We start from the raw sequence: 27,737 nt of genomic DNA, 5'->3' as shown, positions 1-27,737 counted from the left end.
CAAATATGGGATGTGAGCATTGTACTGACCATGTTAAGAAACTGGTCTCCAGCTACAGCTCTGTCCCTACAGAAACTGACTATGAAAACAGTCATGCTGATGGCCTTGGTCACGGCACATAGGGTCCAGTCACTACAGAAACTAAGGCTGGACAACATGACTATTTCATCTGGAAATTTAACTTTTCACATCAATGAATTAGTCAAACAAAACAGACAGGGGTCAGCAGGCCTAAAAACAGAATTCAGGGCCTACCCAACAGATGATCGTCTCTGCATTGTAACACGCTTACTATTATATATGGAGTATACTAAGATCATCAGAGGGAAAGAATTGTCATTTTTAATCAGCTACAAACAGCCACTCAAAACAGTGACAGTCCAGACCATCTCTAGATGGCTAAAACAGGTCCTAATAAAGGCTGGAGTAGACACTAGCATTTTTAAAATCTCACTCCACCAGGGCTGCAGCTACATCGGCAGCTATGAAGTTGGATGTTCCTATGGACCAAATCCTCAAGACAGCAGGATGGTCAATGGAGAAAACTTTCCAACGATTTTATAACAAACCAGTCATTGAACCTGGAACATTTGCAGAAACAATTTTAAGTTCTGTAATATAATTCACCCCATAAATAGGGGCTATAATTTGGGGTTAATATATTTATCATTGGGTTTTCAATATCGTATTAACATCATTAACTAATGATATTAACACTATTCTCCCCATAATCAAGACAGATGTGATGCATGGACTCGTTTCCACGGCATGAAATCACAGAGCTTTAAAATCTTCATGTAGCCACTCACGTGACTCCGAAGTAAAATAGTAAGATTAAACGAGAACTTACCAGTTTGAAGTTTGATCGTTACATGGTTTTCAATTTTTTTTACAAATAAAAAACTGAAAAGTGTGGCGTGCAAAAGTATTCAGCCCCCTTGAGTCAATACTTTGTAGAACCACTTGTAGAAGCTGCAATTACAGCTGCAAGTCTTTTGGGGTATGTCTCTACCAGCTTTGCACATCTAGAGACTGACATTTTTGCCCATTCATCTTTGCAAAATAGCTCAAGCTCAGTCAGATTGGATAGAGAGCGTCTGTGAACAGCAATTTTCAAGTCTTGCCAGAGATTCTCAATTGGATTTAGGTTGGATTTATGGACTTTGACTGGGCTATTCTAACACATGAATATGCTTTGATCCAAACCATTCCATTGCAGCTCTGTGTGTATGTTTAGGGTCGTTGTCCTGCTGGAAGGTGAACCTCTGCCCCAGTCTCAAGTCTTTTGCAGACTCTAACAGGTTTTCTTCCAAGATTGCCCTGTATTTGGCTCCATCCATCTTCTCATCAACTCTGACCAGCTTCCCTGTCCCTGCTGAAGAAAAGCATCCCCACAGCATGATGCTGCCACCACCATGTTTCACAGTGGGGATGGTGTGTTCAGGGTGATGTGCAGTGTTAGTTTTCCGCCGCACATAGCGTTTTGCATTTAGGCCAAAAACTTCAATTTTGGTCTCATCTGACCAGAACACCTTCCTCCACATGTTTGCTGTGTCCCCCACATGGCTTGTGGCAAACTGCAAACGGGACTTCTTATGGCTTTTTTTCAACAATGGCTTTCTTCTTGCCACTCTTCTATAAAGGTCCGATTTGTGGAGTGCACGATTAATAGTTGTCCTGTGGACAGATTCTCCCACCTGAGCTGTGGATCTATGCAGCTCCTCCAGAGTTACCATGGGCCTCTTGGCTGCTTCTCTGATCAATGCTCTCCTTGCCTGGCCTGTCAGTTTTGGTGGACGGCCATGTCTTGGTAGGTTTGCAGTTGTGCCATACTCTTTCCATTTTCGGATGATGGATTGAACAGTGGTCCGTGAGATGTTCAAAGCTTGGGATATTTTTTTATAACCTAACCCTGCTTTAAACTTCTCCACAACTTTATCCCTGACCTGTCTGATGTGTTCCTTGGGCTTCATGATGCTGTTTGTTCACTAATGTTCTCTAACAAACCTCTGAGGCCTTCACAGAACAGCTGTATTTATACTGAGATTAGATTACACACAAGTGGACCCTATTTACTAATTAGGTGACTTCTGAAAGCAATTGGTTGCACTGGATTTTATTTAGGGGTATCAGAGTAAAGGGGGCTGAATACTTTTGCACGCCACACTTTTCAGTTTTTTATTTGTAAAAAAATTTGGAAACCATGTATCATTTTCCTTCCACTTCACAATTATGCGCCACTTTGTGTTGGTCTATCACATAAAATCCCAATAAAATACATTTACGTTTGTGGATGTAACGTGACAAAATGTGGAAAAGTTCAAGGGGTATGAATACTTTTGCAAGCCACTGTATCTGTGATTTCACACCGCTGCTTTGAAGAATGACACACATGCATCCTGGCGGGGTTCTTCATGTAATCCCTCAATGTTACTGCTCATAAAATAACGATCAAACTTCAAACTGGTAAGTTCTCGTTTAATCTTACTATTGAATGGCAGAGTGGACTGGATGGGCCGAATAGCCTAATTCTACTCCTATAACTTGTGAACTTGTGAACATCGGCGACTCTTGATACTGTCATTACCAATGTGTTCTCCTCCCTTGAATGAAAGATACGGGCAATAGTATCTTCTTGTTTAATAATGCAATAATAATGCTTGTTATTATATATTCCTATATATTCCTTTTATTAAATTTTCCTATAACTTGCAAACTTGTGAACATAAGACCACCAGGGGCACCGAGGAGATGGCTGCCCTGCCGGCAGTCTGTTCGTATTTTCTTTCTTTTTGTTATTTTTTAGTGCGTTAAAAGTTTGTTTTAATCTTCTTTGATTTGTTTTATGTGGGGGGAGGGGATCGGAGGAAATTTTTTTTTCAGGTTCTTACCTTCCCGGAGATGTGATCAATTTTCGGATCACATTCTCCGGGCTCTGCGGCCTACCATCGCTGGAGCTGGAAGCCATCTCGGACTGTCGTGAGCCCCACCGTGGGGCGCGGACTTAACATCGGAGCGGATCCCTTGCCTGGGATCGCTCCCACCGTGACCAACGTGGAACCAACACCAAGGGCTCGCATTCTCGGGTGAGGCCGAGTCGGGAGCTCCAACGTCGCGGAAAGTACGACCAGCCCCGACACGATGTTCGATCGACCGGCGCGAGGGAGCTGACATCCCCCTCGATGCAGGAGCAGATCGCCTCGATGCGGAAGGCCCGAACGCCGCCGGTTACGGGAGTTAAGATCATCCCGTCAACGGGGGCTCGAGGCCCACGACTGAGGAAGAACTAAGGAAGGACTTGAACTTCATTTCGCCTTCCATCACAGTGAGGAATGTGTCGGGTCACTGTGGTGGATGTTCATGTTAAAATGTGTTGTTTTGAGTGATCTGTTGCTTTTAATTGTATGACTGACCTGGCCAATGAAATTCCTCGTATGTTGCAAAACATACTTGGCGAATAAAGTGTGATTCTGATTCTGATCCTCGGTTTGTTTCCAGTTTTCCATCCTTGTGGCCAATGTTGGTTGGGGCAGGGGGGGGGGATAGACTGTTGCACAAATAGGGGCAGATGGTGTTTGACAGGGTGGGCAGTGAAGCTCCTTCCACTGTCTGCCAGGGGCTCTGTGTGTCAGCTCTGGTTACATGGGCTCAAGTCACTCAATACAACGCTCCTGTTTACCTTTTTATCTGCATGCTGATTGTGACGGTGTCCACCTGTTCCAAGCTGTGCGCCATGAAATGGAGTCCTGTGGATAACTAAAGAGCAACAGAGATCAATTGGCCGTTCTCATTGTCACGGCAGCTGTTTCAGTGTAAGGGGCAGCTGTTTAGCATGTAAATAAAGTCAGGCAGCAATTAATAACTAATAAATGTAAATGTAAATAATGCAGGGCTAAATTAATATTTAAAAAAACAGACTTGTTGCATTCTCTGAGTCTCTGGAAGATGGGGCATGCATAATTAATACCTAAGTATCTTTGCAGGCCAGAGTTAGATTCAGGTGAATTTTCATCTGAAAAACATTTACACCCTTGAATAAACCAACCCTCAGAGTTTAGTTTAGTTTAGTTTAGAGATACAGCATAGATACAGACCCCACGGCCTACCGAGTCCACGGCGACCAGCAATCACCCTATACGGTAACACTATCCCACACATTAAAGCTTTACACTGTACCTCGGTTCACGTGACGATAAACTAAACTGAAATAAACACGCTCGGAACAATTTCCAAGCCAATTTGCCTACAAACCTGTATATCTTTGGAGTGTGGGAGGAATCCGGAGCACCCGGACCAAACCCATGCAGGTCACGGGGAGAACGTACAAACTCCGTACAGACAGCACCTGTATTGAGGATGGAACCCGGGTCCCTGGTGCTGTGAGGCAGCAACTCTACCGCTCACTGTGATGCTGACGTGTCCTGGTTGGGTGCTCCTGGGCCTGGCCAAGCGCTGTGAGGCACGGCACCAGACGGTGGAGGCTCTACCTCTGCCCCGCCACGTGTGCTGCTGGATTAGAAAGGGAATACGCCCTGTCTGTGGGTATGGTCTACTGCTACGCAGGGTGTTGAATGTATGTCAATAAGGATTGTATCATAGAGTATAGTAGTCACATTGTCCGTGGGCTGGTTTGTTTTATTGTAGTGTAAATTGATATAACTTTAAAAAAAAAACAAAAAAATGGCCTTTGACGGAGTGTATGGCTGGCAAAAAGAGGAATTCCACTGTACCTCGGTACATGATAATAAGCTAAACAAAAAGAAATTCCACTGTACCTCACAAGGATAGGAAAGATTCAGAGGAATATGGGACAAATGCAGGCAGGTGTGGCCAACTTAGATGGCACTGTGTGTATCTATATGCAATCAAATCTTTCTTCGTAGACACAACATTTTTGAGTTAATTCAGCAGGTCAAGCAGGATAACTGGAGAATATGGATAGGTGACAATCAGTCTGAAGGCCGTGGGAAATTGCATGGGCAACTTATGCTGAATGACTCTATGACTCTAAGACGATATATCACCGTAAAAAGAAGAGTGAAATTTGCTGTGTGAAGAATATTATAGATAAATGTAGATAAAGACATGGTTCAGCAATGACCGAGAGGAAGTTAGCTGGCACAGCACAGCCAGAATCAAGAGGTTGGAAACTGTCCCTGTGTTAAGTGGACAAGGGAGGGAAAACAACCCATCATAAATGTGTAGGAAGGATGCTGCTTCAAACCGAAGATAGACACAAAATACTGGAGTAATTCAGTGGGTCAGCCAACATCTTTGGAGAAAAGGAATAGGTGACGTTTCGGGTCGAGATCCTTCTTCAGACATAAATGCTGTGGCAATTCATTCTTTGCCTTGTTTAAGAAGGACGGCCATTATGGCCCAATCGTCAGCTGTCCGTGAGAAGGTGGTGGTGGTGAGCTGGCTTCTAATTGACATTGAACGTATCCTGGACTGGGAGCTGGTGAGAAAGGCACAATGATGGTCGGTCACCTGGACCACTGTCTCGGCTGATTTGCCAGTAAAGGGCATCCGGCAAACAGGATAAGTGGGAAATGTGTGTAAGCAGAGCATGATGATGGGAAAAAAATAGAGGGGCACATAATTCAGCCGCATTTTAGTTTAGTTTAGTTTAATGTCACGTGTACCGAGGTACCATAAAAAGGTTGTGTTGCGTGCTAACCAGTCAGCAAGAGACAATACCCGATTAAAATCGTGCCGTCCTCAGTGTACAGGTACATGATTGAGGGAATAACGTTCAGTGCAAGGTAAAGCCTGTAAAGTCTGATTAAAGATAGTCTGAAGATCACCAATGAGGTAGATAGTAGTTCAGGACGGCTCTCCTATTGTTGTAGGATGGTTCAGTTGCCTGATAACAGCTGGGAAGAAACTGTCCCTGAATCTGGAGGTGTGTGTTTTCACACTTCTGTACCTCTTGCCTGATGGGAGAGGGGAGATGAGGGAGTGGCCAGGATGCGACTTATTGTGCTGCTGGCCTTGCCGAGGCAGCGTGAGATGTAGATGGGGTCAATGGAAGGGTGGTTGGTTTGTGAGATGCTCTGGGCTGCGTCCACAATTTTGGGGCGTACATACAGTTGTGTCACCTTCGCATCGTAGTTAATCGAGATCTTTGCTACGTCATAGTTAACTCTTCTGTAGGTCTCACCTTCACGCCAGCTGCCATTGGATTGCCGAGGTCACAGATCACCGTTTGAGTGCCGTTGAACTCCACTGGGTTACAGCTCAGCTTAGTCAGTTTCTTCAAGAAAGAAATATGCACAGGACACGTTAAACAAGTTCATTACAAAGTACCAGAAGGCAATACAATAAATTGGCATGTTGCAAAAAAACCCATCAGTGTCTCGTACATAAAGGTGGCATTGACTGCTCAATTCAATTTGAAATTGCTCATAGGTTTGCAAATAGACATCAAAATGTACACAACACCACCACATCACACCACCACACCACACCACCACACCACACCACCACACTACACCACACCACACACCACACCACCACACACACCACACCACCACACACCACCACACACACGACACCACCACACACACCACACATCACACCCACACCACACTACACCACACCACCACCACCACACACATCACACCACACCACACTACACCACATCACACACCACACCACACACCACCACACACACACACCACACCACCACACACACCACACCACACACACCACACACACACACACACCACACCACACCACACACCACACCACCACACACACCACACCACACACACACCACCACACCACACACACCACACACCACACCACACACACACCACACCACACCACCACCACCACACCACCACACCACACCACACCACACCACCACCACACCACACCACACCACACACACCACACCACACCACACACACCACCACCACACCACACCACCACACCACACCACACACCACACACCACACACACCACCACACACACACCACCACACTACACCACCACATCACACCCACCACACCACACCACCACACCACACCACACCACACACACACCACACACCACACCACACCACCACACTACACCACCACCACACCACACCACACCACACACCACACCACACCACACCACCACACCCACCACACTACACCACCACACCACCACACCACACCACACCCACACTACACCACACACCACACCACCACACCACACCACCACCACACCACCACACTACACCACCACACCACACTACACCACACCACACTACACCACACCACACCACACCACACCACCACACCACACCACCACACCACACACACCACCACACCACACCACCACACCCCACCACACCACACACACCACCACCACACACACCACCACACCACACTACACACACACACACACCACACCACCCACACCACACTACACCACACTACACTACACCACACTACACTACACTACACCACACTACACCACACCACACTACACCACACCACACCACACCACACCACACCACACCACACCACTACACTACACCACACCACACTACACCACACCACACTACACCACCACACCACACTAGACACCACACCACACACACCACCACCACCACACCACACCACACCACACCACACCACACTACACACCACACCACACCACACACCACCACACCACACCACACCACACCACACCACACCACACCACACCACACTACACCACACCACACTACACCACACACTACACCACACCACACTACACCACACTACACCACACCACACCACACTACACCACACCACCACACCACACCACCACACCACCACACACACCACACACACCACCACACCACCACCACCACACCAGCACACCAGCACACCACACACACCACACTACACCACCACACCAGCACACCACACCACACCTCCACACACCACACCACACTACACCACACTACACACTACACCACACCACACTACACCACACCACACTACACCACACCACCCCACACAACGTACCACACTACACACACCACCACACCACACCACACCACACCACACCACACACACACACACCACACACCACACCACACAACCACACCACACTACACCACCACACCACACCACACCACCCTACCCCCCCCCACACCACACCCCACCACACCACACTACACCACACCACACCACACTACACCACACTACACTACACCACACCACACCACACTACACCACACTACACCACACCACACTACACTACACCACACTACACTGCACTACACTACACTACACCAAACCACACTATACTACACTACACCACACCACACTACACCACACCACACACCACACACACACCACACCACACCACCACACACACCACCACACCACCACCACACCACCACACCAGCACACCACACCACCACAGCTGCACACTGCATTCTGACTGAGATTTCCATTACCTCACCTGGGTTCTTTTTGAATTAATCAAAATAAACTTTATTCAGGATAATAAATATGTACAAATAAGAACTGTACACAACATTCTCCACGGCTGTACATACACTCGCCAGCGTTATGTTCGGTAGTGTTCCCAGAAAAATGTAGAAGGGTCTCGACCCAAAATGTCACCCATTCCTTCTCTCCAGAGATGCTGCCTGTCCCGCTGAGTTACTCCAGTGTTATGTGTCTATCTGTCTATTATAACAAATACCCTTGCTCCACATGTGGCCCCCCGGTGTGGTATTCCTTCCCTTGTTTGAGGTGCGTCTCCACCACACCCCGCCCCAAATGTCCAGCAGTGGAAGGGAGACAGAGCCTTGGTGTTGGCTGCACCGCGCTTCAGTGTGTCCCTCAGCACGTACTCCTGCAGTCTGGAGCGGGCCAGTCAGCAACATTCCCCGTAGGACATCTCGCTCTGCTGGGTGGCCAACAAAGCTCAGGCAGACCAAGGAGCGTCTTTCACCGAAATAATGACCTTCCAGCAGCACTCGATGTCAGTCTCTGAATGTGTCCCTGGGAACAATGCATAAATCACAGTGTCCTCTGCTACGGAGCTGTTCGGGATAAACCATGACAGGGACCCTTGCAGACCTCTCCAGACTCTCTTTGTGAATCCACGGTCTGCGAAGAGGTGGACAACCGTCTCCTCTCCATCGCAGCCGTCCCGAGGGCAGCGTGCGCTGGTCGTGAGATTCTGACGGTGCAGGAAGGATCTGACTGGGAGGGCACCCCTCACCACCAGCCAAGCCAGGTCTTGGTGCTTGGTGGTGAGTTGTGGCCATGCTGCACCTGTACACCTGTGTTCACAAACCTGATGCGCTGCTGTAGGTAAGAATTTCATTGTTCCGTTTCGGGACATTTGATCGTAAAACGCTCTTTGCTCTTGGTGGCTCTTCTCACCCTATTACGTCACCTGAATTCACCAATCAATTTACAATGGCTACAAACGGCACTGAAATACAGAGCGCAAGTTCTATAGAGTTCAGAACCACACAACATGGATACAAGCCCCTTGGCCCATCATGTCTGTCCGATCAGCAGGAACCTGTCCAAACTAATCCCACATTTCCTTTAAATTCTCTCCATCTTCCCATTAATAACCCCGGATTCTATCACCCACCTACACACTAGAGGCAAGTTATGATTACTAATTACCTACCCATCCCATGTCAGTAGTAGGTACAAAGTACTGGAGTAACTCAGTGGGTCAGGCAGCATCTCTGGAAAAAAGGCGAAGTTTCGGGTCTGATCATTCTTCATCATGGGGGGGGGGGGCAACTGGAGGTCGGAGAAGGCCAGAACCTAACCTTCCTACACCTTGGGGTAAACAACTCGGGGTAAAACCCATGTAGTCAGAGGGATAGCATGCAAACTCCACACAAACAGCACATGAGATGAGGATCAACTGGTGGCATGAAGCAGCAGCTCTACAGGCTGCATAGTCACGGTGGCACAGTTATGTGGCGCAATGGTAGAGTTGCTGCCTTACAGCAAAAATGCAGCGCCAGAGACCCGGGGTTGATCCCGATTACGGGCACTGTCTGTACGGAGTTTGTACGTTGTCCCCATGACCTGCGGGTGTTTTCTCCGAGATCTTCGGTTTCCTCCCACATTCCAAAGACGTACAGGTTTGTAGGTTAATTGGCTTGATAAATGTAAAAATTGTCCATTATGAATTGTCCAACCTCCAGTATAGTCCCTGGTGGCCTTTTCGGAAGTGATGACCACAAGGAATTACTGTGAAGAAACCCAAGCATCTGGAGGAAACCCACATGATCCCAGGGAGAAGGTGCAAACTTCACACCTAACCCAAGGTCAGGATTGAACAGACTTGCTTTAGCAGTGAGGAGGCAGCTGGAGTCTGGATCTGTGTCTGGATCTGATCCAGAGAGCAGCAAAAAACAATACAATCCATCCAACAATGATACATTAGGACATGTGGCAAATGCTTGACTGAAGACTAGGTTTCAAGGAACATCTTAAATAAACGTGGAGGAAGTTGGAAAAGAATTTTGTGCATCAGGGCAAGTGGAGCTTTGGCAGAAGTTACTTGGTCCTGATAAGAGTGAGGTGATGAATTTTTACTTTCAACTTTCGACTTTAGAGAGTCAGTGCAGAAATATGTCCTTTGGCCCACCGAGTCCACGTGGCCAGCGTTCACTTGTACAGTAGCACTATCTTACACACTAGGGACAATTTACAATTTTTAGAAACCAGTTAACCTATAAACCTGTATGTCTTTGGAATGTGGGAGGAAACCAGAGCACCCAGAGAAAACCCACGCGGTCACAGGGAGAACTTACAAACTCCGTACACATAGCACCGCTGGTCAGGATCGTACCCAGAGGGTGGTGAATCTGTGGAATTCTTTGCCACAGAAGGCTGTGGAGGCCAAGACTATGGATATTTTTAAGGCAGAGATAGATAGATTATTGATTAGGAATGGTGTCAGGGGTTATAGGGAGAAGACAGGAGAATGGGGTGAGGAGGGTGAGATAGACCAGTCATGATTGAATGGTGGAGTGGACTTGATGGGCTGAATGGCCTAATTCTGCCTATGATTTCGATGGTTCAATGGTTCCATTTGATGGGTGTTTGAGTGAAAACAGGTTGGAGGGAAGTGAGGATGAGAGTGTGGTTGCTCTGAGATCAGCATTGTGAGACACAGGACTGACTATACCACAGTGGCACCAACCTTACCTCATTACCCCGCACAACACTGATGAAGTCAATTTGAGGAGGGAGGGGGATGTGTAGTTCGGTTTCATATGCTCCTTCTCCATCATTGGATGCATTGAAAACCATCGTGAGTGGGTTTGAGACTCCAGCAATCAAATGTACCTTGTCTCTGTGGAAGTAGCGATAAAAGAAAAACAGTCACAGGCAGAACTCTGATCCGTCATTGATGAGAAACAGTGAGGTCTCGAGTGTGATGAAAATTTTGTGTTTTCCCTTGATTTTTCCACCTCCCCACCATTTTCTCTCTGCGTTATCCCTCAGTGTTTCCAATCCAGTGGCCAAATGTTTGTTTGGACTAAAGGGCCTGTTCCACTAAGGCGATTTTTTTCGCCGACTGTCACAGTTGTAGCAAGTCACCGAAAAAGTGGCGACTGGACCGGGGGGGCCCCACGACAATGTTTACGACAATCTACAGCCTAGTTGGCGGCAAGCTACGGCAAGCTACCGACAACCGGCGACCCAATCGTCGCAACTTAGGACGTCAACCTACGACCACACAGGCGACAACCCACGACAACCAAATTCAACCTACGTCCACCCGCGACAGGTTACGGCAAGCTACGACCATGTCAGTGACAACTGAAGACAATTCAGTCACCGGTACCTGTCGCCGGTTGCCGTAGGTTGACGTGGGTAATCGCCAATGGAATTCACCGAAGTCAGCGCCCGGCGACAGGAGAAGATAAGTTACGTCAACCCCACAGTCGCCAAAAGGTTTTGAACATTTCAAAATCCAGCGGCACCAGAAAAACGTTACGACTCATTAGGCGACTTGAGGAGACTATTCCCGATCATACAGGCGTCACCCCGTGACCATGTGGCAACGGCCGAGCCGCCTGTAGTCACCGAAAAAAAGTGGGACAGGGGCATAAGACTGTGTTTAGGAAGGAACTGCAGATGCTGGCTGAAGATGGACACAAGATGCTGGAGTAATTCAGCGGGACAGGCAGCAACACTGGATAGAACGAATGGGTGTTGTTTGGGTGAGACCTTTCTTCAGAAGAGAGGGAGTTACAGAGATAAGGAAGTGTCAGAGATCAAAAGAGATGAAAATCAAGGGAAATGTAGAACAGACCATGTAACATAGACCATTGGTAGCTGGGAGAAGGTGACAACAAAGCAAACAGAGATACAAGGTAGTCAGGGGGCCAATCAGACTGGTGGGAGAACTGGGAAGGGGGAGGGATGGAGAGAGAGGGAAAGCAAGGGCTATTTGAAGTAGAGAAGTCAATGTTCATACTGCTGAGGTGTAAGCTGCCCAAGTGAAACATGACGTGCTGTTCCTCCAATTTGCGCTGGGCCTCACTCTGACAAAGGAGGCCCAGGACAGAAAGGTCATGTGGGAATGGAGGGGGAGTGAAAGTGCTGAGCAACTGGGAGATCAGGGAGGTTTGGACAGACTGAGCGGAGGTGTTCAGCGAAACGATCACCAAGCCTGTGCTCGGTCTCACCAAAGAGTCCACACCTGGAACACCAGATACAGTAGGTGAGGTTGGAGGAGGTGCAAGTGAACCCCTACCTCACCTTGAAAGACTGCCGGGGTCCTTGGACGGAGTCGAGGGGGGAGGTAAAGCGACAGGTGTTGCATCTCCTGCGGTTGCAGGGGAAAGTACCTGGTGAGGGGGTGGTTTGGGTGGGGGAAGGGATGAGTTGTCGTCTGCTTTACTGGAAGTACCAGAATGACAGTCTTGCTGCTCAGATCGACGTTCCAGCAGGAATGCCTGAACTGCACTGTTTCTAGGGAGGCAGACTGAGGCAGTCAGCAGCTGATGCTGGAGGAATGTTTGTCTCTGTGAAAGAGGTCCCATGGTCTGCCCAAAACCTGCCTGTCCCTCAGTCTCGAACCGAAACATCACCCCATCCTTCTCTCCAGAGATGCCGCCTGTCCCGCTGAGTTACTCCAGCATTTTGTGTCTATCTTCGGTACTAACCAGCACCTGCAGTTCCTTCCTACACAGTCCCTCAGCACAGCCAACTATCCACTACAGAGAGATGTAGGGTGCACTCAGGTAGGCAGCTACACTGAGGGAGAACACTGTAGACCTCATGTGCACAATAGGTATGATAGAATAGGACCTACTATTCTACAGATAGACACGGTGTTGGAATAACTCAGTGGGTCAGGCAGCATCTCTACAGAAAAGGATTGATGATGTTTTAGGTCAAGAATTTTCTACAACCCGTGGTCCTTCCATAAGTTAAGGTTTCACCTGTACCCAATTGTGGACATTGGACTTTGTCTATGGAACTGATAATAATAATAATAATAATAATAATAATAATAATAATAATAATAAATTTTATTTATGGGTGCCTTTCAAGAGTCTCAAGGACACCTTACAAAAATTTAGCAGGTAGAGGAAAAACATGTAAGGGGAATGAAATAAATAGTAGAGACATGACTAGTACACAAAGTAAATACAGAATTCAATACAAAACACAGTATGAGGCAATTAATGCACAGATGAAAAGGGACGGCACGTGGGGCTAAGGATAGGCAGAGGTGAAGAGATGGGACTGGAAGATGGTGAGAGACACGGAATTGCGGATCAGTTGGGGGAGGGAGTTCCAGAGCCTGGGAGCTGCCCTGGAGAAGGCTCTGTCCCCAAAACTGCGGAGGTTGGACGTGGATGGAGAGGAGACCGGCTGATGTGGATCTGAGGGACCGTGAGGGTAGGTAGGGGGAGAGGAGGTCAGTGAGATATGGGGGGGCCAGATGGTGGAGGGCTTTGTAGGTGAGGTTCAGGATTTTGTAGGTGATCCGGTGGGAGATGGGAAGCCAGTGAAGTTGTTTGAGGACTGGAGTGATGTGATGCCAGGATTTGGTATGGGTGATGAGTCGGGCGGCTGCGTTCTGGACCAGTTGGAGTCGGTTGATGTAGGTGGAGCTGATGCCAAGGAGAAGTGAGTTGCAATAGTCCAGTCGGGAGGAGATGAAGGCATGGATGCGCTACAATCCTGAGAACTATATTCTGCACTCTGTATCTTCTCCTTCACTCTAGCTCTTGTACGAGTTTGATGATTGTATTTCTGTACAATGATTTGATTGAATAGCGTGCAGAACAAAGCTTCTCACTGTACCTCAGTATACATGACAAGGATAAATTTAAACCTGAAGCTACAATGCCTGAGAGGGAAAGAAGGTCGCACACTAAAATCTGTGTGGATTATATGAAGGGAAATATGTAAAACGTTGTCCATTATTGAGTCATGTAGACCTACAGCATTGAAACAGGCCCTTCAGTCCACCCAGTCTGTGCCAACCATCAACCACGCCAATACTCTAATCCTATATTGATTCCACTTTTCTTTTTCCCATTATGTACAAAAATCATGAGAGGAATAGATCGGGCAAATACAGAGTCTCTTGCCCAGAGTAGGGGAATCGAGAACTTGAGGACATAGGTTTAAGGTTAGGGGGAAAAGATTTCATAGGAACCTGAGGAATAACTTGTTTGCACAAAGGGCTGTGGGTGTATGGAACGAGGAGGTCGAGGTAGGTAATATCGCAATGTTTAAGAAGCATTAAGATAGGTATATACATAGGATAGATTTAGAAGGACACAGGCCAAACGCAGGCAGGTGGGACTAGTTCAGAGGGGACATGTTGGTTGGTGTGGGCAAGGTGGGCCGATGGGCCTGTTTCTAGACTGTATGACTCTAAGACTCCACCTATGACTATATTCGCATTAACTCACCACCCTTGCCCCAGATTTTATGCACCTGGTTTTGCAACAACTCCAAGTATAAATGTGACAAGTTTATGTCCTTGACAGTTGAAAGCATGGTTGAGAATGATGAAGCCAAGAAAATCATCGCAAACTTTTTTGTCATTTAGTTTAGTTTAGTTTATTGTCACGTGTACCAAGGTACAGTGAAAAGCTTTTGTTGCGTGCTAACCAGTCAGCGGAAAGACAATACATGATTACAATCGGGCCATCCACAGTGTACAGATAGGTGATAAGGTAATAATGTTTAGTGCAAGATAAAGCCAGTAAAGTCCGATCAAAGATAGTCCGAGGGTTTTGTCATAGTTTAAATTAAAAGCATGGACCGTTTGCAAGTAGGAAGGTGACTTTCTGCCAAACATGTCCCCATCAAAGACTATGCCCCTTTAACAGTGGAAATCAAATGAAAGTGAAGAAAATCAAAATGTATTCGGCTTATTCCAAAATTTAATACAGCATGATTCAAGCATTGTCAAGTCAAACTGAAATGAAAGGACTATTGCTAAATTCAGCATCCAGTGATTATGATGCTTCTGGAGGTCGTAGCAAATGCTGGACAAAAGGTTGGGACATTAATTGACTTGGCTTCAGATACCAACTACATAACTCACAAGGCTGCGGGTAGACTGAACCTTAGGAGTGAAGACATCACGCTTATCGTCCATGGAGTTGGGGGGATGAAGGTCCACGTAGAGACGAGGCGCTACCTTCTAAAGATCCGAGTGAAGACTCCCAAGGGCACAATCAAGTCGCACCAGTTAGTTTGTTATGGATTGGACAGCATTGCAGATGTTCACAAACATGTGACACCACAGCAGCTGCAAAAGTTCTTTCCAGACGTCCCACTTGAGGAACTTGTGAGACCAAAAGAGATACATTTGCTCATAAGCCATAGAGAAGGTCAGCTAGTGCCTCAGAGGATTAGAACTGTTGGAGATCTCATTCTGTGGGATGGACCACTGGGAAAGACTGTTGGAGGTTGTCATCCTGAGCTGTTTGAGGAGCTTACCATGTCAGCCCACATGTCCAAAACACACTTCGCAAGATCAATGAGAGCAGCTGCTTTAAAGTATGAGGAGCTCACTGCCCCAGTCCCTGAGAAACTTTCACCAAACGGACAGGTCGCCGTCAAAGCCCAGAAGTCACGTACATCAACCGCCAATCGGGACTTCTTGGATTGGTGGAAGTGGGATAGCATTGGAGCAGCATGCGAGCCAAAGTGCGGGGGTTGCCGCTGTGGAAACTGCCAGCCAGGCGGAAAAGAAATGACTCTTGCTGAAGAGAGAGAGCTCGAAGTGGTAAGGGAAGGCCTCACCTACGTAACAGGAGACCGTCACAGTAAAGACCCACATTGGCATGCTAGCTATCCTTGGTTGGAAGACCCAGCTTCTCTACCAAATAATAAAAGGACAGTGGAAGCCACATTTCTCAGGACGGAGAGGCAGCTATCCAGAGAACCTGAATGGAAAAGTGTCTACACAGCTCAGGTGCATGACATGGTGGACCGAAAGGCTGCAATCAAATTGTCCGAAGACATGATTGCAAACTAGAAGGGACCAGTGTGGTATGTGAGTCACCTTATTGCTCCAAACCCCCACTCTGTCACGACCCCAGTGAGACTAGTGTGGAACAGCAGCCAAAAGTGCAATGGTGTCAGCTTAAATGATTTGCTGATGAAAGGTCCAGACGTCCTCAACCAAATTCGCGCCGTCCTCCTCAGATTCAGAGGCGGAATCTATGCTGCTCTGGGAGACATAAAGAAGATGTATAACTCAGTCTGGTTGGAGGACCGTGAAGTACACTTACACAGATTCCTCTGGTGAGATTCCGAGGATGAAGAGCTGGGAGAGTATGCTATCACAAGAGTGAACATCGGAGACAAACCTGCGGGGTGCATTGCTTCTTTTACCCACCTCAAGGATGAGCAGCAGTATTCCAGAAAGACAGCTATGTTGACAACATCCTCGCATCTCACAACAGCCTCGACCAGTTGAGGATCATCACAGCAAATGTGGAACGAATCCTGAAAGCTGGTGGGTTTGAGCTCAAGCCTTGGGTTCTGTCTGGCCAAAGTGGGAGGAAGGAGGACAGTGATAGCAAAGAAAAGCAAAACAAAGACCATGATCCTACCAAACCAAATACATGATGATGATAACAAGGCACTTGGTCTGGGCTACATTGTTGAAGAGGACGTGCTCCACGTTATGGTGGGAATCAATTTCTCCAAGAGAAAGAAAAAGATGCGGCTTGGTCAAGGCCTTCTACAAGAGCAAATCAAAACTCAGACGCCAAATCCCCTAACAAGAAGAGAGCTTCTCAGCCAGGTAGCAGGGCTATATGACCCCATCGGCATAGTGGCTCCTGTTAAGCAAAAGGGAGCGATTCTAGTACGCAGAGCTTTCCAAGAAGCAAAAGAGGGAAGCTGTTCGGTCAGAGACACATGGGACATGGCACTCTCAGATGGACTCAGGGAGGATGCAATTAAGCTCTTTGAAGAGTATGTACAACTTGGAAAAGTCAAGTTCGTCAGGGCACCGACTCCCTCTTGCTCCGCAACTGAACCCTTGGGAATCACCTTTTCTGATGGAAGTGAGCACACCTACGGGGCGGTGATGTACCTGAGATGGGATTCAGACCATGGCCCAATTGTCAGACTTGTGGAATCCAAGGCCAAGTTAACTCCCTTGGACCACAGAGGAGATGCTGTTAAAGCAGAGATGTGCGGAGCAGTGTTCGCCTCACGCTTAAGGAAGTATTTCGAGCTACACAGTCGAATTCAAGTGGAGAAGTGGTATCATCTTGTGGATAGCCAAACAATCCTTGGTGCAATACAGCGAGAAAGCTACGGATTTCAGACATTCTTCGCCAATCGGATTGGAGAGATTCAAACAAGCACCAACATTCAGGACTGGCGGTGGATTCCTGGCCCACAAAACATCGCTGATGTAATCACCAGAGGTGCCAGCCCTCAAGACCTTGATCAGTATTCGGAGTGGCAAAATGGACCGAAGTTCCTGGTGTTGCCTGTGAGTGAGTGGCCAATAAAATCAGCTAAAGAACTGGCTGCCACTGCCAGAGAGAACATGGACAAGTTACAGAAGAAAGCTTTTGTTGCAGCACTATCAAGAGCCAAAGTAGAGAAGCAAGAACCGGAACCAACAAACCCAAAGAGACCACCTGCAGGGTCAGCTATTCAGAACCTTGTTGATGTCAAGCGGTTCAGCATTCTAACTCGACTGATCAAGACAGTCGCATGGATTTGGAGAGCAGCGAAGAGGTTTCTTGGCAAGAACAAAGCCCTAAACAATCCAAAGTGGGAGGTCATCTCTTTGACAGGAGTCATTACAGTAAGAGAATGAGAAGATGCTCTAAAAGACATTTTTTGTGCTGCGCAATTGGGCACAACTTTCCCAAGCACCACAACAGATCGACTGGTAGCCTATAAAGACCAAGATTCTGGGCTGATGGTTTGTGGTGGAGAGAGCAGAGCTTTGAAGAGGATAAAGTTGCTGTTCCCATCCTGCCTGTTGAGGCCTGGGTGTCCATGCTGCTAGCTCGGGAGGCTCACAGGGAGAGTCATGACGGAGTGGCTGGGACCTTGCTTAAAATGAGAAGAAAGGCTTGGGTCATAAAAGGAAGGAGAATTACTCATAAAGTCGTTGATCACTGCATAATCTGCAAGAAAGCAAAGGCAAAGAAATGTCAACAAGTAATGAGTGATCTGCCGCCTGAAAGAACTGAACCTGCTGCTCCTTTTGAGTTTACAACAGTAGACCTCTTTGGACCCTACCACGTACACGATGACGTCAAGAAGAGGGTAAAACTCAAAGTCTGGGGAGTTGTCTTCTGCTGTATGGCCAGCAGAGCCATCCACACAGAGTTAGTCAACACCTTATCAAGTGAAGGGTTTCTGACGGCTTATCAAAGATTCACAGCAATCCGTGGGCACCCCAAGAAGATCTGGTCAGATCCAGGCACCAATTTTATTGGCGCAAAACCAGTCTTAGAGGAACTATATAGATTTTTGGACAACCTGGACAGAGCAGCTTTGGAGGAGAACGCAGCTAAAAATGGAACAGAGTGGATGTGGAAAATCCATCCTGCTGATTCTCCACACAGAAATGGCGCTGCGGAAGCTGCTGTGCGCGTTGTGAAGAGAGCGCTCCAAAGTTTTGGAAAAGAATCGTCACTCAGTTATAGTGAGTTTCAGACAGCTCTTTACATGGCAGCCAACCTGTCAAATGAACGTCCAATCGACGCCAGGATACAAAGCCGGGAAGACTGCGTTCAGTACATCACACCAAAAACTCTTCTGCTTGGCCGAGCATCTCAGTGCGGAGACATCAAGACTTTTGACTTTTCCAGCTACCCCTACAAAAGACTTAGAACAATGCAGTCAGAGGTGAACAAGTTTTGGAAGAGCTGGAGCCAACTCGCTGGTCCTAACTTGTTTATAAGGAGCAAGTGGCACACCACTCAGAGAAATGTCACTGCCGGAGACATTGCCTGGTTAAGTGACCAAAATGCACTGAGGGGGCAATTCAAGCTGGGCAGAGTCGTCAGCTCCAATCCAGACCGCAAAGGCATCGTGAGAGACGTTAATGTACGGATCTTTCCAAGTTACTCCATTCCTCTGACAAAGGCTTTGAAAGGAAGGGCAAGGCATTCCACTCAGGGGAAGGATAGGATCCAAGCCACGATTGTTCACAACGATGTTAGGCAGCTGGTTGTCTTACTTCCAGTAGAAGAACAAGACAGCAATGCATCAGGAGACTAAGTTCAAATCTAGACTTCAAAGTTTGACTTTAAAGCGTCGATCTCCCAAGTGGTTCCATTGGAAGATCGAGTGGGAGGTGTCAAACTGAAATGAAAGGACTAATGCTAAATTAAAATCACAAGCGCACAATAGTAGGAAAAGAGCATATACCGTACAGGTGAAATGGAGTTAAAGGGGGAGGAGTGTTAGGTATGGGATAATTAGGATAAGTAATTGGTGTCTTGTGATGTCTTGGGCAAGTACGCATGAGCAGGGGGATCTGGAGGTGGCGTCCTGCAGTAAAGAAGCTTGTATGATTCCTCCCGTGTCCGAGCCTTTATTCAAGACTGTTCAAAGCATCCGAATACACAACAACTGGCGACGAGGATAAAAGAACGAAGATAAGAACAAGGCCAGCAAGAAGAATCGAAAACAAAAGTTAAAAATAGAAGTAGTATTTGGAAACAAGTGGAACAGCACCAAGCCAAATGGTTTTGAATTGGCGCCAAAAAGAAAAAAGGTAGGAACGGGAAGCAATAGCTCAGGGAAGAGCTAGGAAAACAAGCAGGGGCAGTAAGGGTCACCGAGCACGGTGTCAGCTTACCTGGAATGTATCCAGGGCTGTGCAGCCCACAGCCAAGCCCAAGCAGCAGCCACAGACGTCGGGTGGTGGCCTAGTACCGTGAAGGCCACAGACAGGTCCAGAGAAGCCACCAATAAGAGGACCGTGTAGCCCACGGCCAGCCCCAGTAGCAGCCACAGACGTCAGGTGAGGGCCTAGTACCGTGTAGGCCACGGACAGGTCCAGAGAGCCACCGACAGAGGCTGAGTCTTCAGCCCAACTGGGAACAGTCAACCCAGCGGGGGGAGAAAACAGAGAAAGCCCGGTCGGGATCAGAGTCAGCCCGACCGTGAACAGAAAAGCGGACAGGCCCGCGAGAGAAGTTGACTTACGGCTAAAACTTGAACAGTATAATCTAAGAGACTGTCGTAAAAATTGCCGCGATGGCCAGCAAAGGCATGCAGGACTGATTATCTACAGCACCCGATTAGCAGCCGGTTTTTCACCTGCTAAAAGACTAAACTGTTAAATACCTTAAGACCTACAACATCCAAATGCCTTCAAAGTAATGGCTGAAGCAATAAATCAAGTGTAAATTAATTGCTGAATCGGCCAAAATACAAAGGGGAAAAAAAATGGAAAAGAAGTGTTTGGTCATTGAGTGAAATCCAGTTCATCATTTCGGGGTGGATGAATCAGGTCCCTTTCAAGCGGCGAATCTACACAAAAACATTAGAAGACTTGACAAGCATAGTCGTTAATATTTGATCAAAGGATCTTTCTGAAGCTATTTCTTGTCACTCATTTTTTTTTTGATTGGGACTGTTGGGTAAGAACCCAGTTCAGAATCCATCTGAAAAATTAGAACCAAATTAAGCAATAACTTACGTTTCTGCAGAGAGTTTGAGATCTGGGATACACACGGTGTCAGGTCCACAGTTCAGGAGAATACGAAGCTAGAGCAGAAAGGGAATATAAGGCATTGGTCTTAATTTCTTTAGATGCCATTCAGACTCTGATTTAAACCTTGGCAGAGATGGTAGCAGTGATGTACGCCTCTAACCACATGCTCTGGCAAGGAGTGCTGTATTAATTTTAGTTTTAGAGATACAGCACTGAAACAGGCCCTTTCGGCCCACCGAGTCCGCACCAACTAGTTAACCCCACACATTAACACCATCTACACACAATAGGGACATTATTACATCTACACCAAGCCAATTAACCTACAAACCTGTATGTCTTTGGAGTGTGGGAGGAAACTGAAGATCTTGGAGAAAAACTACGCAGGTCACGGGGAGAATGTACAAACTCCGTACAGACAACACCCGTAGTCAGGATCGAACCCGGGTCTCTGGCGCTGTAAGGTAGCAACTCTACCGCTGCGCCACCGTGCCGGCATTCTTTGTGGATTTTTCAAATAAAATGTCAGGCCAGGTGTCTATCTATCTGATCATGGTATAGCAATGTATAACGTTGCCCTAGCCTAATTGGAGTAGAGACTAGGGCTCGCCTGCTAAAAAACAGACTAAATGATTAACTGTTTGGTTATCTCATTTGACGATATTTCAATCTGCTTCAAGCATAGCAATTAACACTTGATCAAAGGATTTTCACATTGACTGCTGTTTTTGCCTGCTGTGATAACTTGTTAAAAATGCATCGCTTGAAGTTACCAATGGAGCAATGTCTTAATTTGAAAATTCTAACCTGGGTTTGCGAATTGTTCAATAATCTTGCTTTCACATCCCTCCCCCTCCCCCCCCAAATGTGCTCACTTCTGCCCTCTCTGTAATCTCCTCCAGTCCTGCAACTCTCTATGTGCTGCCCGGCATATCTCCAGCTGTTCCAGAGCTGTCTGATATCCACATCTCTGCCTTAAAAATATTCTCATATAGTTTAGATTAGAGATACAGCGCAGAAACATGCCCTCCGGCCTACCTGGTCCACTCCGACCAGCGATCCCCGCACACCAAAGCTATCCTACACACACTAGGGACAACTTACAATTATACCAAGCCAACCAAATAACCTACAAACCTGTACGTCTTTGGAGCGTGTGAGGAAACCGGAGAACCCGGAGAAAACCCATGCGGTCACGGGTAGAACATACAAACTCCGTACACACAGCACCCGTGGTCAGGTTCGAACCTGGGTGTCGGCGCTGTAAGGCAGCAACTCTACCGTTGCATCTCTGTGCTGTCCACATGTTGGTCCTGCATAATTCCAGCTGTTCTAGTGCTGTCTGCTGTGCAAAGAAGGGACCCTGACTCTGCTAGACTTGTTTGGTAGAAAAGCACCCTTTGCCGTTGAGGTTTATCTCAGGAACATTATGTTTTTAAGCCCAACAAACTTTTATGAATGCTGCTGCAAATCTAGCTCACGGAGTTCTTGATGTTGACCTTGAAGTGTTTCTTTGGCCCGCCGGGGCCTTGCCGACCTTCCTTCAATTGAAAGTACAGGATTTGTTTAGGGTGACGTGTGTTGGACATGCGGATGACATGGCCAGTCCATCGAAGTTGGTGCTGCATTATTGTGATGGTGACGCTGGTCATGTTGGCTTCCTCCAAAACGCTGATGTCGGTGCGTTTGTCCTCCCAGCTGATTCTCAGAATCTTTTGTAAGGTCTACTCCGCCATTCAATCATGGCTGATATATCTCTCCCTCCTAAACCTATTCTCCTGCCTTCAAAAATCTATCTATCTCTGCCTTAAAATTATCAACTGTCTTGGCCTCCACAGTCTTCTGTGGAAAAGAATTCCATAGATTCACCACCCTTTGACTGAAGAAATTCCTCCTCATCTCCTTCCTAAAAGACCGTCCTTAAATTCTGCGGCTATGACCTCTAGTCCTAGACTCTCCCACTGGTGGAACCATCCTCTCCACATCCACTCTATCGAAGCCTTTCACTATTCTGTATGTTTCAATGAGGTCTCCCCACATTCTTCTAAACTCCAGCGAGTACAGGCCCAGTGCGGACAAACGCTCATCATAGGTTAACATACTCATTCCTAGGATCATTCTTGTAAACCTACTCCTCTGGACCCTCTCCAGAGCCAGCACATCCTTCCTCAGAAATGGTGCCCAAAACTGCTCACAACAGGCAATGCACAGACCTGGTTAGCTCGTCTCAACATTGCACTTTCCAACAGAGGTGTCAGTTGACCTTTCATCGGCCATTCAGGGCAATATTGTATAACTTCACTCCGATGCTGATTGCAGCTTCATTACCCAGCTCCACCTTGACTCGTCAGTGGGGCAAACATTCATATTGCAAGTAACATTATTTAGAAAAAATCGATCAGGGCAGCATCATGTTTTCTGGTCACTGCATCCTACACTTTGTAAATGCTGGCAGTAAAATGTTATGGCATGTACTGAGATTGATAAAGATCCCAGATAAATATAAAATGCTGGAGTAACTCAGCGGGACAGGCAGCATCTCTGGAGAGAAGGAATGGGTGACGTTTTGGGTCGAGACCCTTCTTCAGACCCGACCGTCTCAACCCAAAACATCACCCAAGATCCCAGTCAGTGCATAATATTATGGTTATAGCAACTGTGTATATATTGCAATGTAAGTTACTGTTTCAGTGTCCTGGTGTCCAGCATTAACTGTATTATGAGGAAACAGTATTAGTTGACAGTTACCTACACAGCTTAGCTTAGGTATACAGTGCGGAAACAGGCCCTTCGGCCCACTGAGTCCATGCTGGCCAGCGATCATACGCACACTAGCACTATGCTACACACTCAGGACAATTAACAACCAACCTGTATATCTTTGGAGTGTAGGAGGAAACTGGAGCAGTCGGAGAAAACCTACATGGTCACAGGGAGAACGTACAAATTCCACACAGCCAGCATCCATAGTTAGGATCAAACTTGGGTTTCTGGCGCTGTAAGGCGGCAACTCTATTGATGCACTACTGTGAATCTCCAAACAATTCTCTTGCTTTCCTAACTATTACATTTGTTTAGAGTGTGGAAGGTACACCTTCCAAAATGGAGCTGGTGGAAAATTGATCAATTCTGAATAATAATAGTCAATCTCCAACTGCAGACAAAAAATCTTAGTTAATCTAAAGTTTGCACGTTCTCCCTGTGACCACATGGGTTTTCTCTGGGTGCTCTGGTTTCCTTCCACATCCCAAAGACGTAAGGGTTTGTAGTTTAATTGACATCTGTAAATTTTCTCTAGTGTGTAGCAAGTGAGATAACATAGAATGGGTGAATGACGGTCGGCATGGACTTGGTGGGCCGAGTGGCCTGTTTTCATGCTTTATCTCTAAATACTAAATTCATCTGTCAGGGGAATCTATACATCCATTAGCAATAAAATGTTGGAAAATCAGTGATTAGATGCATTGCTGCACAGGATCTGTAAGAGGAAAATAGCTCTGCTGCTTCTCCCTCACCCACCTGAGTCTCCACAGATCTTCAGCCTGAGCACCATGAGACAAAGGTCTCAAAATATTCCCAAAGGTATCTATGTTACCCACTTTCAAATCATCTCTCTACACACCAGGGGCAATTTACAGCAGCCAACTCATCTACAAACCCGCACCTCTTGGATGTGGGTGGAAACCAGAGCACCTGGAGGAAACCAACGTGGTCACATGGAGAACGTGTAAACGCCACATAGATAGAACCCAAAGTCAGGTTTGAACCCGGCTCTCTAGTGCTATAAGGCAGCAGCTCCACCAGCTGCACCACTGTGTACAGGAATTATATTCCTTCAGCAGGTTTTTTTAGTTTTTGGTTTTTAGAGCAACAGCGAAGAAACAGGTCCATTGGCCCATTGAGTCCACATGGAACAACAATCACCCTACACCATGTACACTCGTTCTATGATGTCCCAGTTTCACATCCTACACACTAGGGGTCAGTTACAGAAGCCAATTAACCTACAAAACTGCACATCTTTGGAATGTGGGAGGAAACCGGAGCACCCGGAGAAAACCCACGCGGTCACAAACTCAGTATGGACAGCACCCTTAGTCAGGATTGAAGCCGGATCTCTGGCGCTGTAAGGCAGCAACTCTACCGCTGCACGAGTGTGGTAGCCAACACTGAAGCCTCACCTTTTCCGTCACCAGGACCTGACTGTGCGGGCTGAGCACGGTGGGCAGGATGCCGGAGCTGTTCGCTCGCTCCACCAGACTGCAGCTCCCCGTCACCACGATCGGGCTCAACTTGTCCTTAAACTCAGTTTCACCCTGACGGAGACAATGACAGGGTTTAGTTCATCAGAAATTCACAATCAGCGCTCTTATACCCTTATCTCCTCATCTCACACTTCTTGCCTCTTCGCCTCTGGTCTTTGCCTCCAACCAATCAACCCCCCTCCCCATCACTTGTATCCTCCTATTACTTGCCACACTTTGAAGATAGACACAAAAAGCTGTAGTCACTCAGCGGGTCAGGCAGCATCTCTGGAGGAAAGGAATGGTGACATTTTGGGTCAGGACCTTTCTTCAGACCGAGAGTCAGGGGAGAGGGGGGAATGAAAGACACATCCGGCCTCCACCTCTCTTCCAGCAATCTCCTTCCCCACCACAATCAGTGTGAAGACCTGGAATGTCAACTATCCATGAATCCAGAGATGCAGCCTGATCCGCTGAGTTACTCCAAACCTTTGTGTCCTTTTTATTGTAAACAGATTCTTCAGTTCCTTGTGTCTCCTGAAGTGTACAATGGGAAAGTTGGTCCCTTCCCCTTCCCCCTTACCATCACCCCCTCCCCCTCCCCCCGCCTGCCCATCATTAACACCTCACCCCAACACACACTGTCACTGACAGAAGAATTACAGACAACTCAGTGGGAAGAAGGACGATAGCTCATGAATTGGCACAGGTCCAACTGTTTTTTGGGGCTGAAGCACCAACACTGGTGATTCTTGTTAGAGTTGATCCTGAAGATTAGATCAAATAATCTGCTGTCCCACCCTGTCAAATATTTTTAACTTCAATTCCAGTACCGTCATGAATACTAAAGAACTCTTAAACCCATAAAGTTGATTTTAGTTTTTAGTTATTTTCATAGTAAACAAGTAATCTAGTTTTTAATTCGATTTTTGGTTTATTTTTAGAGATACAGCGTGGAAACAGGCCCTTCAGCCCACTGAGTCCGTGCCGACCAACGATCCCCGCACATTAACACTATCCTATACATTAGGGACAACTTACAATATTGACTGAAGCCAATTAACCTACAAATTTGCATGTCTCTGGAGTGTGGAAGGAAGCTGGAGCATCTGGGTAAAACCCACACTGATCACAGGGAGAACGTGCAAACTCCGTACAAACAGCACCCGCAGTCAGGATCGAACCCGGGCCTCCGGCGCTGCAAGGCAGCAACTCTACCGCTAACAGCCACTGTGTCACCTCTTTGTAAGTAATTGCACTGTAGAAATATTTTATCTGGCTGTAGACCACACAGGGACTTGTTGAGGCTGTGAAAGGGCAGCAGGTTTTATCATGTGGTGGTGCTTTAAACAAGTGTTGTTTGAAGAGAGGCTCCATTAATGGACAGTTCCTTCTCATCCCCGGTCAGGCTGCTGTTTGCCAAGGAATGCTCCTGCTCTCAGCTGCCCCTCCTGCAGGCGGTGTGTGGTCCTGCAGCTCTGGATTCCATGCATTGCCACAAAAAGTAAACCATGCAGGATCTCTACACAGGTGTAGGAAGGCACTGCAGATGCTGGTTAACACCGAAGATAGACACAAAATGTAAGAGTAACTCAGCGGGACAGGCAGCATCTCTGGAGAAAGATTTTGGTTGGAACCCCCTTCTTCGGACAAAGAGCAGGAAGGGGGGGTTGGGGAAACTGGAGGCGCATAAAGGGACAGAACAAAACTGAGCCGGCAGCAGATGAGCTCCAGAAGGGTGGATTGTTACATGTATCGAGGTACAGTGAAAAGCTGTTGTCACGTGATAACCAGTCAGCAGAAAGGCAATACGATTGAGACAATATGTAACCCTGTAGGAAGGAAGTGCAGATGCTGGTTGACACTGAAGATAGACACAAAATGCATTTCGTTGTCTCTGTACTGTACACTGACAATGACAATTTTACTTCGGAGTCACGTGAGTGACTACGTGAAGAACCCACCCAGCGCGCAGGCGCGGCATTACGTCAGCAGTGCAACAGCGGCAGCAGCTGGAGCCAGGCTCTCCAGCTGCAGCATAAAGACAAGACCTCAGGTAAGTGCCTTTTTTGTGTTACAGAGTCGCTCAAGGGAGAATTATGGCCTCTCGAAAGCGACCAGCCAGAAGGACTGCCTGCCCAACTCCACCCGAGGAGGGGTCCATAGCTGGGCGGCAGCCACTATCGATATCGACGCCCCGCACAGGGAGGAAGGCTACTCACAAAACCGACCGGCCGGTGTCCTCCGATTCGTCGGAGGAACGGGAACGCTCTCCACCACCGAAACGGGGAGACGCTCGCATCAGCTGCATGAGGCAGCTCT

At 47.3% G+C, this 27,737-nt stretch overlaps 1 protein-coding gene across 2 annotated transcripts in view; it reads right to left on the bottom strand.

Annotated features, from left to right (window-relative positions):
• The window catches only part of LOC129710388 (integrin alpha-8-like), a 152,124-nt gene that overhangs the window by 34,122 nt on the left and 90,265 nt on the right, over positions 1–27,737 (bottom strand). For both annotated transcript variants that reach the window (XM_055657352.1, XM_055657353.1), the window contains exons 18-22: positions 25,353–25,487; positions 21,157–21,224; positions 11,184–11,331; positions 6,164–6,256; positions 3,680–3,756 (exon numbers count right to left, since the gene is read on the bottom strand). In XM_055657352.1, coding sequence (XP_055513327.1) covers positions 3,680–3,756; positions 6,164–6,256; positions 11,184–11,331; positions 21,157–21,224; positions 25,353–25,487 — 521 coding nt within the window. The remainder of the gene's footprint in view (positions 1–3,679; positions 3,757–6,163; positions 6,257–11,183; positions 11,332–21,156; positions 21,225–25,352; positions 25,488–27,737) is intronic.

The sequence above is a fragment of the Leucoraja erinacea genome, chromosome 27 (genome assembly GCF_028641065.1).
Source record: "Leucoraja erinacea ecotype New England chromosome 27, Leri_hhj_1, whole genome shotgun sequence".
Classification (NCBI taxonomy): Eukaryota; Metazoa; Chordata; class Chondrichthyes; order Rajiformes; family Rajidae; genus Leucoraja; species Leucoraja erinaceus.
This window is presented reverse-complemented; position numbering and strand designations above follow the sequence as displayed.